The sequence below is a fragment of the Brachyhypopomus gauderio genome, chromosome 1 (assembly GCF_052324685.1).
Source record: "Brachyhypopomus gauderio isolate BG-103 chromosome 1, BGAUD_0.2, whole genome shotgun sequence".
Classification (NCBI taxonomy): Eukaryota; Metazoa; Chordata; class Actinopteri; order Gymnotiformes; family Hypopomidae; genus Brachyhypopomus; species Brachyhypopomus gauderio.
This window is the reverse complement of record NC_135211.1, coordinates 45,483,060-45,499,654: the sequence shown is the minus strand read 5'-3', so window position 1 is coordinate 45,499,654 and position 16,595 is coordinate 45,483,060. Positions and strand designations below refer to the sequence as shown.

The window sequence follows — 16,595 nt, the reverse complement described above, 5'->3', positions numbered from 1 at the left end:
GGGGCTTGGAAACTAGACCTTGTGAACACATCTGCTCAGTACCCAGCGTACGTCCTAACGCAGCAGGTGGAGGGGAGTCTAAAATGGAAGAGGCACGTGTGAGAAACAGGGCTGTGAAAGTCCATATGGTTCACCCAGAATAGATGCTTACACAAGCATTTGTGCTTCAGCCTAAGACATCTTTCATTTTTAAATTTCCGCTTTTGGGAAACGGAACTAAAACAACTGCAAAAAAAAAATTATAATAATTATAAATAACCTTCACTGTTGGGTTATTTACAGGCTATTTACATTCTAAACCCCGCAAATGTTGGTAAGTTTGAGGGGAAGCGTCAGTGTCACCTCAGCTGTAGCTGGCCGAGGCCCGAGCGCGGCCTTTACAGCGAGGGGTCGCGAGAGCCGCGGTCAGCTGCTAATGCCTCCACCCGCGCTCGCGCAATAGCGTCTCGCGGATCGCTGTCTTTGTTGCCTCACTCAAAGCAGGCAGAACAGGAGGGGGGAGGAAGTGCGAAGGACGTGACAGCTAAGTGTCCAGCCGCTCTGCTGGAGGCTGATGGAAAAGCTGCCGTAGTAGACGACGTCTGGGACGGGATTATAGCTCCGGCTGGCGGGACTCCTCCGTCTCCACCGTCTCCCTGCGTGGGAGATTTCGCATCGGCACGCACGCCACCATCGCAGCCATCACGGCTCCCTGCGTCTCATCTGCGTCTCCGCTGCGTCTCATCTGCGTCTCCGCTGCGTCTCATCTTCCCTGCGAGCCGAGTCGCACGCAGAACGAGGCGGAGGCTGCCGTTCCCTTCCAGAGTTTGGCATTCCGGCATTCGGTGTTCCAGCCGCAACTCCAACGGAATGCTGAAAGCCAGCCGGTGCGCTGCTGTCGGCTTCTGAGCTACACCACACCAACATTTTAGCAGATGCAGGTGTGTGTGCGTGTGTGTGTGTGTGGGGGGGGTATCCACAGAACACCTGCAAATCGGACATCCTGTCCCTGAACCGCTGGCAGCACAGGTGAGAGACCAGTGGGAAGATGTCGTTTACGGACACATCTGGACGCGCTCTCTTGCTGTGGCGCTCATCACGACACACTCAGAGATGATAACTAGATAATGCCCAGCGTCGCTCCGACTTCGAGGACACGGATACGGCTCTTAGCAGACGGACAGGGCTGGTCGAAGTCTTCTCCGCTCCCCCATGGCCCCCTGCTCGATCCACCTTAATCACGGAGAAGCCAGTCATTCTGATCAGCTTTATCCAAGCTGTGATGATAAACTGTTGTAGTGTGACAGATGGGAGAAGTGGCTTCTATTTGCCACATTGTGTCTCTGATTAACAAGCATGATGTGGTTTAAAACAGGATTAGACCAAATATATAAAAGTCAACGTAAGCCGTAAAGATGAGATATCTGAGGCCTTTTGCTCGTCTTGCTTTTTAATGAATTATTTTCTACAATATAGATTGTGTCGATTTAGGTCAATTTCATCCTCCTGGGTATATACTTTAGGCACAAAGGATCTTGAGTAGATTTACTGTTTAAACATTTCTCTAAAAATACAGCTGTGATTAGGTTTGATTAGCAGAACGTGCTCAATAGGATTTCCTATAGGCACGTACCGTCCACAAAGCAACCATTAAAAAACCATTAAACAACCATTAAACAACAGTGGCAATAAATGGCAATGAAACGCAAAGTGAAACTTCTCGCCTAAGGCAGAGACGCCCTCAGGACAAAGGCCTCGCGCAAAGTTTGTATTCATAAAAAAACACAGTTTGTTCTGAACTACACAGACGCCAACTGCAATAACTATTACATTTCATTAGGGCTTCAGTCTGGATGTAAACAACAAATGTTTACTTTCATAATACGGAATAGGAAATTACGACTGATAATTTTAAGTGTTCATAACAAAACACAATAATTCATTTTGCACTTTGCATTATCTTATTTTCTAGTATAAGATCACCATGTGTCACGCTGAATACACTGTTTAGACACCAACTCCTTTACCACGCAGTGCTGCAGAAATCTAACAGGCTAGGAAAAGAAAATTAGGATAAATGTTATCTGATGCAATTACTCGGGTTGACGTCCCTCATTTGGAAGTCAGAGCAGTGGAAATAATAATAATTGTGTATTGGAGTGTGAACGTTGGCACGTGTGGCACGTAGGGGAGCACGTGAGATTCTCTCCGCTCTGGTGAGTGTGACAACTCCAAGCCGAACGCGTTCTACTTAGGGAAATATAGCACTGCATGTTCCACTGAGCCCTAGAATGGGGGTGGGGGAGGAGGTGGGGTGTGGGTGTGGTTGTGGGGGGGCTTATTTCACCATCAGACGTCAAGCGTGCACAAATTTGACAGTAAATGCATGAACAAGTGTGGGACTGTCAGGGTTCAGCAGACAGGTCGCAGAGCTGTTCTGGGCTTTGATCAGAGGTCTGGCACTGAAACTCTGTGTTGTCTCCCCACACTGCACACACACCACCCAACACACGCACCACGCACGGCTTCCAAACAGGAGGGAAATTAGCATACAATAACAAACACAAATCGAGGCACTCACTCACTGTGTGTCAACCAAACGCCTAGAACCTGCTTTATGGACACATTTTTTTTGTTTTGCTTTATTGGCAAACGGGGACAAATTTTTCTCTTCTCTTTCATACACAACACGGAAAGCTATGTGTTTATTTTTTGAGAACTGGGACCTGTCACATGCAGTTGCTAGATATGAAACAAAGTCAGTGACAAATCCGCATTAAATGACAGAGCAGATGTCACATTAGGTCGCACGTTCTCTTCCTCTGCTGGTATCCTGATTCATTGGACTTTTCCCTTTCTAAACCACAGCTGAGGTTACTGAACCTGAACCTCCTAATGATCAGATGATCTAGACACTGTCCCTTACAGTCAAGTACAATTTAGCTGTGTGTTAGTCTCTCTGTTAGAAAGACTAAGCAGAGATCAATTTCTGCTCTTTTATCATACACTCTCCTCTCTGTCTCTCTCCCCTCTCTCTTTCTCTCTCTCTCTCTCCCCTCTCTCTCTCCCTCTAATTATTTGTCTTGTCCCAGCAGATTGCAGTCACTTTGGAAACGGATTCCTGTTGACAGTCAAGTAGTGCACTTGTATTTAAACTCAACACACACAGACACACACATAAACACACACACACACAAAAGCTCTGGGAAAATTCCTCTAATCTTTAGAATCTGATCTGTGAGCTCCCAGACAGCAGTATACTAGTAATCTGTCTCTGACACAGCCATCCAGACAGACACTCTCCCTGTATCAAATGGCAGGTCGATCAGAGTAGCAGAGAGGCTCAGGGAATGCCTTCCTGACTCTTAACATTCAGAAATGTACACCATCACTCAGACGTGCCAGCCCAACTCTTAGATACACACAGCCCTGATTTCCCTCCTTATGCACACCCGTCATCTTTAAGCATGGATGTGATGCACATAATGCAATCTCGCTGAAGAACACTCCACTGTCACACACTCGACTGTCACACACTCCACCGTCACACACTCCACCGTCACAGGCAGCCTTGGGCAAACGTCCACACCTTCAAACACTCGCCATTCAGGCACTAATTTGAAGAGTCCATCTCCTCTAAGCGGCTCCTGTTTCAACCGTGTAAATGAGTCCCACAGTAAAACCCGCAGGCGCTACAGGTCATTTGCACTCTGAGCGCCCCACTCCGCTCCAGCGACCGCACAAACGTTCCTCGAGCGCAGGCCCTCAACCAACCGTCTAGGCCTCATTAGCGTCATTTAAATTTTAAGCGTTTTTTAAGAATGTTGGGTCCTAAACACAGATTTTAAAAAGGTCATTTCGGGATTAAGACATAAAAACAGAGGTGGAGTTGAGCGGGTATGGATTTATAGGTTAACACTAATGAAAGCCAGACTTACACACACTTGCAGGCAGCCAACCTTTTTCTTTGTTCATTCTGACAACTAATTTTAACTCTGCCATGTACCACCGCATGCTAATAAGGCAAGAAGTCATCGCTGCACTGGCTTCAGCAGTGAACAAACCAATAGCATAACAGCATACCTCACTTTGTGCAATATCATAACTTCATACCTCAACAGGAAGAACGTAAATGTACCTACCTAATGTCTAATGTGTGTGTGTGTGTGTGTGTGTGTGTGTGTGTGTGTGTGTGTGTGTGTGTGTGTGTGTGTGTGTGTGTGTGTGTGTGTGTGTATGTATATATTTCTGTATATATACATATATGGGTCATTTCAGGATTTTGGTACATTTCAGGGGTGGTCACTTCTGAAAATTTGATTTTCAATTTGATCATTTTAAATCATATATTTATAATCTACAGGTTATAAACTATCAAAAAGTTTGATTCGTCAATCTCAGATATGGAAGAAGTTTTTTCTTTATTAGATTGGTGTGCAGTAAATTGGTATGCAGTAACAGGGTTGCGACTAACAGGGTTGCAAATTTAGGCTAAGTTGTGGTCTACCCCAGGAACAGATGCTCACTGTAAAATTTAGCTATGTATACAAGATCAAGGACAAATATGGTTATATAAGTATATAAAGTAAATTTTGACTCTACTCAATATTAGTCTTACAATATGAGGAACAGGGTTGCATTCACTGAGTGACACACACAACTTGGACAAACATATTTGGAAAAAAACCTTGAAAATTGTTAGAGCACTTACCATTTTTCTTGCCATGTGGGCAAGAAATGTCCTTGTGATGCAAATTCCTTTGTGCCAGTACACAAATATTTTTAACCCTTTCTCTGCCAGATAAAATTCCTTATGGTAACAGGGCTGCGCGCATGTTGTGGGACACAACTTAGTAGTGTAAAAACTGTGACATGCAATACAATGTAGATCAAAGAATAACATAACAACTAATAATTGTTTATTATATATTCATATAATAATAATAATTGTTTTTCATAAGTAAAGGAGATACATTTCAACAATATACAATAGGAAGTAATTTATTTAGAACTTATTTTAATTGTTAAATTTGGCAAAGGAGTTGGTCACACAATGTGTGAGACAAGAGAAAATGGCAATTTTTTGAGGTGGTTCAAAGGTATTCGGTCTTTTGAATAATATCTAAGGCGCTTATTTTTCCACCAAATTTTACAGTTTGTCTTATAACAATGTTTTTTAAAAAATAGTCATTTAGATATTTTGGATATGTACATTTGAAATTTAAGTGGTGGGACAGGAAATGTACCAAAATCCTGGAATGACCCATATATATATATATATATAATTTCTGCTAATTGCCTTCAGATTCTAGATCTTTTTTGTGTGGACTTACACTGGTCAGAAAAGCTTCTTTTTGAGACCAGATGATAGAACGCTGCACTTAGCAAGCATCAGTTGCCATGTTAGATCCTGGATGGACCTGGACAAAGTGGGATGTGGTTTGCCCACAATGCAATTCCAAAGCCAAGCCAGTCCTTAAGTAGTAATGATATAATGGGTAATAGTTCTTGACAACACCTTATTTTTTTTCTTTTTTGGCTACTTTTGCCTCTGTTTGACCTGATAGCTTTTTGAAAGGTTCCTCCTGAGTCTCTATTCTCTGGAGTAGTAATAACACTGTGTAGTCAGAGGATACTTTCAGGCTAATTTAGCCACCTTTGCTGTCATGTGATCTCATTAAACCTAGCACCAACTCACAGAAATGTGACACAGGACACAAGCCAACATGATGTGAGGTCTGAGACTCCTTTACATTGTGGCTCGGTTCTGTCTGGTGAGAGGAGTGTGTAAAAGAATCCATTCCATTAGGAGGGGAGAGAGGGAGAGAAGGAGAGAGAGAGAGAGGGTTCTGATGCACATCCATGTGACTCCTCTAATGAGAAACTCAGATCAAGGACGAACACAAACTCAAGCAGTGCATCAAAATAATTGGACCAAACAAAGGGATTTGTGTGTGTGGGCGTGCACGCATGTGCCTGTATGAATGTGTGTGTGTGTGTGTTTGTGTGTGTATGTGAGTGCGTGTGCACACGTATGTGCCTGTATGAATGTGTGTGTGTGCGCCTGTGTGTGTGTGTGTGTGTGTGTGTGTGTGTGTGAGTGCGTGTGCACACGCATGTGCCTGTATGAATGTGTGTGTGTGTGTGCGCCAGTGTGTGTGTGTGTGTGTGTGCGCCTGTGTGTATGCACACGCATGTGCCTGTATGAATGTGTGTGAGTGTGTGTGCGCCTGTGTGTGTGTGTGTGTATGTGAGTGCGTGTGCACTCGCATGTGTCTGTATGAATGTGTGTGAGTGTGTGTGCGCGCCTGTGTGTGTGTGTGTATGTGAGTGCGTGTGCACGCGCATGTGCCTGTATGAATGTGTGTGTGTGTGTGTGTGTGTGTGTGTGTGTATATGTGAGTGCGTGTGCATACGCATGGGCCTGCATGAGTGTGTGTGTGTGTGTGTGTGTGTGTGTGTGTGTGCGTGTGTGTGTCAAGGATGCAAATCCTTTAATCTTTTAGTCTGATCAAAGTAATGAAAACAAAGCTTTTAAATTATTTCATGGAAGAGCAAAATTAAGAGACAATTTAAATGGATATTGGGTGAAAGTTAAAAAAAGTCTATTTCTTCTCAACATGCTGAACCCAGAGGCCTCCATTGTGTGACCATTATGTGTAAGGTTGAGGACTTCCCAGAGTGTGCCACCTGTAACTGAAGCATGACAGTTTCAGGCTTTGCATGACTCTGGAATAGAATGTGGGAATCTCTAAACAACAGAAGCTCCACGGTCTCCTCATCCTGGAGAGGATGCAACAAGCATTTGGACACCTGCTTTTCTCTAGAAGCCCTTTATTATTATTATTATTATTATTATTATTATTATTATTATTATTATTATTATTATTATTAGTTACTAACTTACTCCTTTAAACCAGCTTCTTACAGCTGCCCTGGCAAACAGGTGTTCAGGTGTTCTCATTCACGCCTATGGCATTAACACAGAACAAGGACATCTATTGCATATAGATAAATTCAGATCTGTTGCAGAGCTTAGCTTATCTAAAATAAAACTTAAATGCAAATACAATGGATTTAAGTTAACATTAATGTTTACATATGGTTTAGCTTCGTGAATACCTCCCACTAAACTCCACAAAGCCAGTCAGGTTTAATATTAATAAGAAACCTATCAGTAGGGTTATTGTTAAATATTTGTGAATCTTTGCACAAAGAAATTGTCAAAATTTGCACACTTTGTTAACCAAAATTATCTTATTTGCAAAACCAGTCCTCCATCTGCGAATGTGTGTGGACACCAGAAAAAATATTTGTGTAATTTTTTCCTAATGGCAGATGTTCCTAAAGTCTGATCAAGAGGTGTGAGACAAAGGATTAGCCCTCTAAATAAATGCACGCAAAATGCCCCCAGTCCCATCCAACTCCACACACAAAACAGGTAAATAACGTCATAGGTCAACAACTCCTAAGTGACTCAAACAGAGTACCTGCTGCTCACCTTGGAGAATGTCACACACCCACATGTTTAGCTAATGAGGTCTTCCAGGAACAATTAGGTCAGGGTTACAAACAATGATGAAACTTCCAAAAGATCCAATATCATGAACACTGATTATTAGTTCACAATTTTGTTTGTAGAAAAACTGGTACTTTCTGATCACACCTCCCCATAAATAAGACCAAAGATAATGTTGCATAATATTGTTCCTGGGGAAAACATTATATCAATATATGTAAAACTATTAATGTTTTTGTATTAACAGACTTCTTTATCTTACACACATGTATATACACACACACAATATTATATGTATATCAATCACTTAATATTTCAAAAATGTAGTATTTTTAAATACTTTTTAAAAACACTTAAATTGGCATGCCTGTTGCCACAATATTTTTACCCCCCCCCCCCCCCCCCAAAGGGCACTGTACTGTGGTCATTAACAGGTAAAAGCTTTTTAAGTGCAATCATTTTAAATCCTGTTATTAAGTGCTTCTTAAACGAGATAATCATCAGAGCAAATAGCGTTTGTAAACAACATGAAGTTGTAAACAACAGGAAGTACACAACAGGAAGTTAAGTCACACATCCTACCTTCGCTGCAGTCCTGTCCCTGATAGCCGGTCTCCGAGCAATCGCACGTGGGTTCATCGTTCACAATACTGCACACCCCTCCGTTCATGCACACGTTAGCGCTGCCACAGACGTCCATCTCCACCCCTCCGCTGTTCAGAACGGTGGGCTCAGAATTGTTGACCTTCAGGTTCGTTATCCACCCCTTAAAGGGGATCTGGTCCTTCACAACATCCGAGGTTAGCCGGAGGGCTACGGATCGTAGCTCAGGTGGGATCCCTCCTAAGTACAAGTGGCTGAAGACCGTCATATCTCGCCTCCTGGATTTAACTTCTACCCACTTGACGTCCTGGTCCACCACGAGCGTTGTGTTCTTGAAGTTCCTCTTGACGGCCACGGCGTGCCACTGGCCGTCGTCCACCTCCACGTCCGAGAGGACGGCCACGGGCTCGGCGCAGAAGATGGAGAAACGAAGGTGGAGCCTGCCACCGCTCACCAGCAGCTCCAGGAAGTCGCAGAAGCCCTCGTCGTCCAGGTACACCAGGAGCCCGTAGGAACTCTTGGTCTTCATGCTGAAGCTCATCTCGCTCTCGCAGCATGCGTTCCACATAGGAAACGCCGCCCACTGGCCCTCGGCGCCGGAGAACTTCAGGCTGGCCCCAGTGTCGGCCATCGTACATACGATCAGCCCGAGCCACAGCAGATGAGCTCCGTGCCACGCTCTGAGCACCATGGCGGATACGATCGGTTTCAAAATCAGTACTTCTTTTTTTGCTGTTGTTTTTTTTTATTAAAGAGAAGATAAATGTCATACACACTCAATGGCCCTTGAATTCCATGTGCTTTCTTGGAGAAAACTGTTCAGTTCAAATGAGCTGTTCAGTTGTCCTGAGGAGTAGTTTGGACATCCTTGCCATCGGCCCCATACTGCAGGAGGGCATCACCTCCTAGAGACACCATTCTTCAATCAGCATCTCATAAAACGGTCCTGTAACAATTCAGCGGTCACTCTGTGGTTTCCTACTGTCCCCTTTGCTTTTTTATAATCCACAGTCTTCAGTGCCAGCAGTGTTCATACCTGTCCGTGCTGGCTTACTGACTCTCCCACATGCTAGGGTTATTAGTTAAGGTTAAACAGAGACACCACTGTCCACAATATTCATGCTGTTGTGTCCCATGGGCAAATAATTTCTCTTCATGCTGCTGCCTACAGGATTTAAAAGGGAAAAAAGTACACAAAGAATGAGAAACACTCAATGGTTTGATAGCTAATGAAAAACACTGGCAACAGGTAATTAGCATCTTCCCGCCCTCTTTGGCTGTAGCTCCGCCTCTACCCTGGCACCACCCCATTCTATTTCCATTACCTGCACCTGTGTCTCATCTGATGTCATCCCTGCTTCTGTATATATGCAGAGTCTCTGCTGTGCAAGTGTGCCCTTGCAAAGTCTAGAATATATGTACTGCAGTGCTTTGCCCTGTCCTCTCGTTTCTAGTTCTTTATTCTATGTTAGTCACTCTTCTTTCTCCTTCTTCCAGTACACTCTGCTATTTGACCTTGCATGACAGTTTCAGTTCTTGCCCAGGGTGGTTATACCCAAACAAAACGTGAGGGCCAGCCTGTGTGTGGACCCCTGTCTCCGATTTCTGATCTGATCATTGGAGAATCTTTGATAAACATATCTCATGTTTACCCCCACCACCACCACCACCATTTCAAGACTATTCGATTGTTTATACGTTGCTACAATGCCCATCTCATTTGCATTTGATGTTAGAATTTATGTTAGAATGTGCATTTTACTGTTATTGCTAAACTCAAATTGAGAACACTAGGACTGCAGTGACTATAATGTGCAGAAAATAGGCAGAATAAATATGATAGATGGCATTATAAATGTATGTATTCAGCTTTTTCTGAGCCATCTGAAGCACAAAACATTTCATTGTAATCATTATGAAACCCTTCAAAATGCCTCATAGGTGATAGCATGCCTAGCTAGGCACAGTCTGCAAAACCTGTGTATAACAGCCAGGCTAGCTAGCCAGTGAAGGCATCAATTAATCTAGACATTAAATCAACAAAGCTTCTTACAACTACATATAACTATAACCAAACTAATATTATATGATAATTTACAGTCTGAGTTGCAGTGGCTGTTTAATATTGGACAACGGCAAAAAAAAACGTTTAAAACTCTGAAAGGTTTTAAATCTGGATCTAATACAAGTACTAGAAAAATACATGTGTTTAAATACCGGATAAAATGTGTTGCTATTATGTATACATGGTCAGTAATGGAAAATTATAAGATAAACAGTGCAATGTAGTTTAACCTGCTTGTTTTATCGTGTAAAATTAGTCACAATTGTTGAAAACCTGGATGAGGGTCTGTAATAAAAAGACTGATACTATGTGATCCATTCAGTAATGGTTACTTTATGTGCTGATGCTTTCATTGAAAGTGTTGGTAGTAAAAGTCTAGGAAGACATATAGGAAGCATAGGCAGCATATACGGGTGAAGTTAAAGGTTGTAATATCGAACTCCCCCTCCGTGTTCAAGCAGGATAGCATTTCAACGACACGACCAGCTTCAAAGTGATCAACATTTAAATTAAGTATTTGAATGTTTTATTCATGATGATAAATTAATGATGTTTAAAGTGTGATCATTAAGAATTATCGTTTCAATTAGTTCAAAACATTCAGGGTGTCTCATTATTAATCAAGTTTGCATGTTCCATCAGGAAAACAAGAAAGATGGAATTTAACATCCCAGCAAGGGGAAATAACTACGTAACTGCTGCTAATACCGATAATGTGATTAAAACGGGTGCGACAAAAGTCGACACATGTAAACTACAGTAGATTGTAGATTTTAGGATGTTCCCAGGATCATCTGTAATGAACTAAAAAGGTTGCCAGATGTTCAACCCTAAACAGTTAGGCGGGATTGGCTGAGTTCCGTCATATAGCCCCGTGACGTACGTGTTTGGGATCCGTATGTCGTGTCATTTATAAGCTTGTTAGGCTGCGCTTGGCATCATTTTGTGCAACAATTTGCCAAAGAAATGAAGCTCTTCTGTGATAGCGCGCCATTAGTAGATAAACGGGACTTGCTTATGCGACAAGAAGATACCAAACTCGTCATTATCAGCTTGCATATCACAACTGTCACCAATTATAAAAAGAAAAGTCTTGGTGTCGCAGCGTTTTATCTATGACGGAATCAGCAAAGTGCGAAAATATACAATGTGAAATATATATTATTTCACAGACACTTAAGCTCAAGAAAAACGTAGGCTATAAAACAAGAATACGTAAAAGCACTAATGCTCCAGCTGTATTTCGCATATATGAAAAGCTACCAGGCCTGTTTCTTTAGCTGTGGTGGTACTTACAGAGTGTAGCTTTAACATCAATTTACAAATGTATAAATTCACTACACCACAATTCGCATCAGGCCACGTTTGTTTTTAATCCGGTCCTGTAACTCAGCAGGGTTTCCACATGGGTTACTTCAGTGGCAACCAGGCACACTACATCGTTTAGCAGTTTGAATAGGGCTTTGTCAGTCAAGCAGTGCAATTCAAATCGAGATTACCTGAGCGTTTTTTTACCTGCAGATAAGACACGTCCTTCCTCAACGGAAATTAAAACTGCACGATTTCTGGAACGCCCTGAAATCCGCCGAGTGCTGAACAGACTAATAAAATCCACATTACCTTAGATTCTCCCAACACGCTCCTTCCAAATGAAAGTAACCCCATGCGTGGTTCCGTACCCAGCATCTTAGACAAGACTAACTTAGGAAGATGTAACTCTCTCCTCCTCTCTCTCTCTCTGAGGAGGACATCAATCAAAGTGCGTGCATCTTCTACACACCACACTCCCACTGTTCGGGTCCCATCCCCTAGATGAGAGCAGGCTAAACGACTCCGAGACGCCGATCGTTAGTTGCTATAAGTTATTACACAAATCTTGACAGCCACGCAGAATATTCCTGTTCTGACACGGACCATCGCATCGCGCAACCCAGCAAAAAAAAAAAGAGCAGACTAATCCTTTTCGTATCCAAAAATATATATTTTTAAAAATGACAGCCTTAAAGAATTTATGTTTACCTGAGACGCTCTCCCTTCCGTCGGCAGATCGTATACATATACGTGAGTTGTAAATAAAATCCTTTTTTTTTTAGGAGAGATACGTGCAGTCTGCTTCCCTGCCGAGCTGTGCCAGCGACTGTTAGAAGGCAGAGACGGAGTCACGTGACTTGGCTCCGTCTGCCAGTGATGGAGGCGCTGCAGCTACTTGGACAGTTTGCAGGTGACGAAGAACTTCATGGCTGGCATCGTGGAGGAGAGGCAGGTTCCCCCCTTGAGGATCACACTTGATTTGAATGAAGAAAACTTGCCGACGTGTCTCGCATTTTGGGAAGGCGGGAAGATGGATTGGAGTGGAGGACACTTCGTTTCTGTATTGAACAAGATCTCAAGATCTCCTCAGCTGGCTGTGGTTGTTTGCCGCTGCGCGATTACGTAATCAGCAGAACAGTTTAGGGTTACAAGGTTTGGAAAGAAAAGCCCTAAAGATGGTACTACATGTATAACATAGTTATGCTTATCCAAAAATATCCAAAAATACTTCTCAGGACCTGATAATACCAGATCTACATATAGGACACACCGAGAATGCGTTGTAATCTTACAGGTGTTCCTGTAAGTAAGCAAACTAGGTTAGCGCGCCCCTGCCTTACACGAGACAGCCACAAAGTTCATGCTGAATGATGACTAAGTGGACGGTTTATTCTCTTACTGACACACTGCAATGTAGCATAGCGACCCTGACGTGCGACACGTTCTCGTCCGTGTATGAACATCTCTACAAAAGGACAGATTTCACCACAATTAGAGTGGCCAACATAACAGGAGATGCCCGAGAGGACATGACAGCGGTGTTCATTTACACTCCACAAAGCATTTCCCCGCTGGCTTATTGAATTCCTTCCTCCAACACACCTGATTCAGCTCACTGCCTAATCATTAAAGCGTTAGAGACTTCTGATTCTGGCATTAGGAGCCAGTGACCCAAGAGGGCAAACCACGTTCCCCTGGACAGCTGGCAGAATGTCTCGGGTAATCCAGCGAAGCGGCGCTTCAGTTTAGGGAGGGATTCCGTGCAATTCCATCTCAATTTCCTGTATCTCGTGTGAATGACAGATGGAAAAAGGTCATGTGCTAAGGATTTTGAATGGATGCTGTCAGAATGCACATCTTCCTGTTCGGCCACAGGGTGGTGTGTGCACGCTTCCTTTAGGATTGCTCTGGTGATATTTCAAACTATTGTAAAAAAAACATTTCACATGGGCCAAATGTGATTCAGTGAGTGAACATAAGTCCGAACTGACAAAGTTTGCAAATTATTTGGTAAATATGCAATTAAGCAGATCCTGACAGCAGGTGGCACTGGCAGGGAGCTGTTAAAAACTGGCAAGAATATAGAGAATCAACAACCCAGTAAAATGACTAAAAATTCTAATTTTATCAGTGGTCATATTCTAAATGATTTTAGTATCTTTATTGTACCACTCTTCAGTATTAAAACTGAGCCATTTTTGTAATGCATTTACTACGCTTAACAGATGTAGACCTAGTGATTTAGAAATTCATTTAGAACTTAATATTGTAATTTTTTATTTTTTTTAAGTTCTCAGGGGCAATCATTATGTAATGAATAGTACTGACCTTTTTAATATTCAGCACTATTAATTGTAATGCATCAGTATCTGATGTCCTATATGACATCCTTTAATTTAATTCATTACATTAATAACCACAGAGCAGACAGTGATGATGAAAATACACAATCCCCTCTTAAAGGATCAAATATAACAATATAACCAGAGTGTCATAACCTGGATTCCACGGTGGTCCATATGAATTAACTACTGCTAACTGAAATGACACAGTTACATGAGTGCAGTGTCATGATGGCTCTCACACTCACCTGACACAAGTCTCAGAAACTGAGCCATTTTGACTCTAGCAAAAAAGATGTAGTGATCAGGAATCCTCCTTCACAAATGCACAGTACATAGCAGTGGTACACAGGCATTTAGTCCTCAACTTTATCATTGTCATTTTACATGTTTAGACATTCAGCAGACGTTCTTATCCAGAGCAACTTACAAAGTCGTTGTGCCATCTGTTCACAAAAAGTATCCCAGATAGTAGCATAGATAGATCAGAACTCAACGTACCCTTGAACCAGACTCCTACTAAACCACATCAATGCCATTACCTGGTCTTCCAAATAAACATTTCAATAAACATTTAATTATTGCAGGAATTAAAATAATAAACCTAGAAGTTCAGTCTACGCTTGAAGACCGCAAGAGACTCTGTGGTCCAAACTGCTAATGGAAGTTTGTTCCACCATCTCAGAGCCAAGAAAAAGAAAATTGAGGTTTTTTAGGTCTTGAGGTTTCAGTAGAATCAACCGATTCTAATGAGTTACCTTAAGGAGGACAGGTACTGAGAGAGGACATGTACTGAGAGAGGACATGTACTGAGGGAGGACATGTAATGAGAGAGGACATGTAATGAGAGAGGACAGGTATTGAGAGAGGACATGTACTGAGAGAGGACATGTATTGAGAGAAGACATGTACTGAGAGGACAGGTACTGAGAGAGGACAGGTATTGAGAGAGGACAGGTACTGAGAGAGGACAGGTACTGAGAGAGGACATGTACTGAAAAGTGTACATGAATATTTTACATTATAAGTGTACATTTGAATATTTAATCATGGTGATTGCATGAAGAAACAGTCAAGGTAATTTTTGCTAGTGGGTATTTACACAAAGCAGGGACACTCGCATGTACGCACAGGCACACACACACCAGCATTCCTGCGTCTTTTCTTCTTCTTCCCCCTGTGAAGGCACCATGCCTTTAAGCCGTAGAAGAGCTGTCAGTGGATGTAGTTATGTAATATTTAGTGGAGGTCTGCTCATTGTTGGGTTTTGATGTTTTGAAAGTACTCTGCTTTCAGAACCTGTTCAAATACGTGACATGTCTGAAGGCACACATTTATAGACATTGGTAATGACTCATTTCTACACGAGTTGCACTTGCAAATCGTACTCACTGTAATCTTTATAAATACTACAGACTCATACAGCTCTTCTGATTTGAAGAGTTGCAGATACACAGCACACACATAGAAACAAAGAGATAGAGCACGAGAGAGACATTAGACTTACTGCTCAGAACAGGTCGTTTTAATAAATTTTTACTAATGAAACTGCATACGCTTAGCATAGGTTGTTTGAAAAACAGCAGGTATGCAAATTCCCGCTTTAGAATAGACACTATACGACGTCTTAATACTACGAAAATGGAATGCAGAGACAACCGTATTTTAAGCTCGCGTATGCGTGGGCTCCGTCAAATAACTGTGTTACAGCGCCATCTGCTGCTTATTTCATTAAAACGTTCACAATTGAATTCTACTCATGTAATCATCTGGATTGATTCGGTATTACTTCAGTTTTGGGGATTTGGCTGTGTAATGTTTATCCGCGTCTGTTAAAATAAATAATAATAATAAAAACCAATCATGAACACCACTGTCTGCTATTCTTAACGTCTATATTTTAACTTAATTTCTAATCTAATGTAATAACACGTTTGTACGCAAAACCAGAAACGTTAAGATGTCATTCTTTGGGATGACACTACTGTATCACCCAGCTGATTGTGTTCAACTGGTTACGTCATCCACGTTTTTTTTTTTTACCATTCAAAATGTTTTTGAAAATGAACTTTTTCTTCAGCTGCAAAAAATTATCTTATTCCATTATACATATCTGAGATGTTATCTTAATAAAGCTCATTGCAAATTGTGTGTAAAATAAAGATGAAACTAGAGTATTTATAAATATAGGAATTACCTTCCCTGTGTAATAAGGGCCCACCCGTTGTACTCATTTATAACGCAGTTTTCTATAAATTGCCTTAATACATTACCTGCATTTAAAAGGGTCAGTGATTAAGCAAAGGAATCACGTGTTCAATATAGGCCACCAACTTCATTCTGACCTGCTAAAGTCTTCAAAGCATTTCCTATAACTCAAACTCCACCTTGAAAGTGGATCATCCTTAAACATTTTTGACTGCATCTTTTTTGGTTGTAACCATTACATTTTGTGTTTTTATAACACCTCTGTTTCCCGTTGGATCTAAAATGTAATTCGAAACAGTTAGAAAACGAAAACACTTGGCTATTGTGCGTGGAGAGGTTCATTTGAGCAGAAGGGACTTTTGAAGGAACCTGGTTTGGTACCGTCACATATCGATGGTTTATGACAGAAGTCACCAAACAAATACAGTAAGTGTTTTTTTAAGTGGCCAGTAGTATTAGAGATGTCCCAACTTGGGTAGGCCACAAGCATATTGCACAGCTTTGGCACGTTAACGTCGACATACGCCACCTGCTGGTGATGTTCTTCATGTTTCGCAGGTCTAGTGCT

The 16,595-nt window shown here is 41.9% G+C and overlaps 1 protein-coding gene across 20 annotated transcripts in view; it reads right to left on the bottom strand.

The window, feature by feature from the left end:
* LOC143522031 (neurexin-1a-like) overlaps positions 1–12,443 on the bottom strand; it is a 245,417-nt gene extending 232,974 nt beyond the window's left edge. For 5 of the 20 annotated variants that reach the window (XM_077015672.1, XM_077015699.1, XM_077015724.1 and 2 more), the window contains exons 1-2: positions 12,186–12,443; positions 8,081–9,266 (exon numbers count right to left, since the gene is read on the bottom strand). In XM_077015672.1, the coding sequence (XP_076871787.1) occupies positions 8,081–8,792 (712 nt within the window). In that variant the 5' untranslated portion in view covers positions 8,793–9,266; positions 12,186–12,443. Of the gene's footprint in view, positions 1–8,080; positions 9,267–11,786; positions 11,884–12,185 lie in introns of those variants that run through there. The other 15 variants (XM_077015771.1, XM_077015715.1, XM_077015734.1 and 12 more) reach the window with 5 other exon arrangements.
* Positions 12,444–16,595: the final 4,152 nt, after the last annotated feature.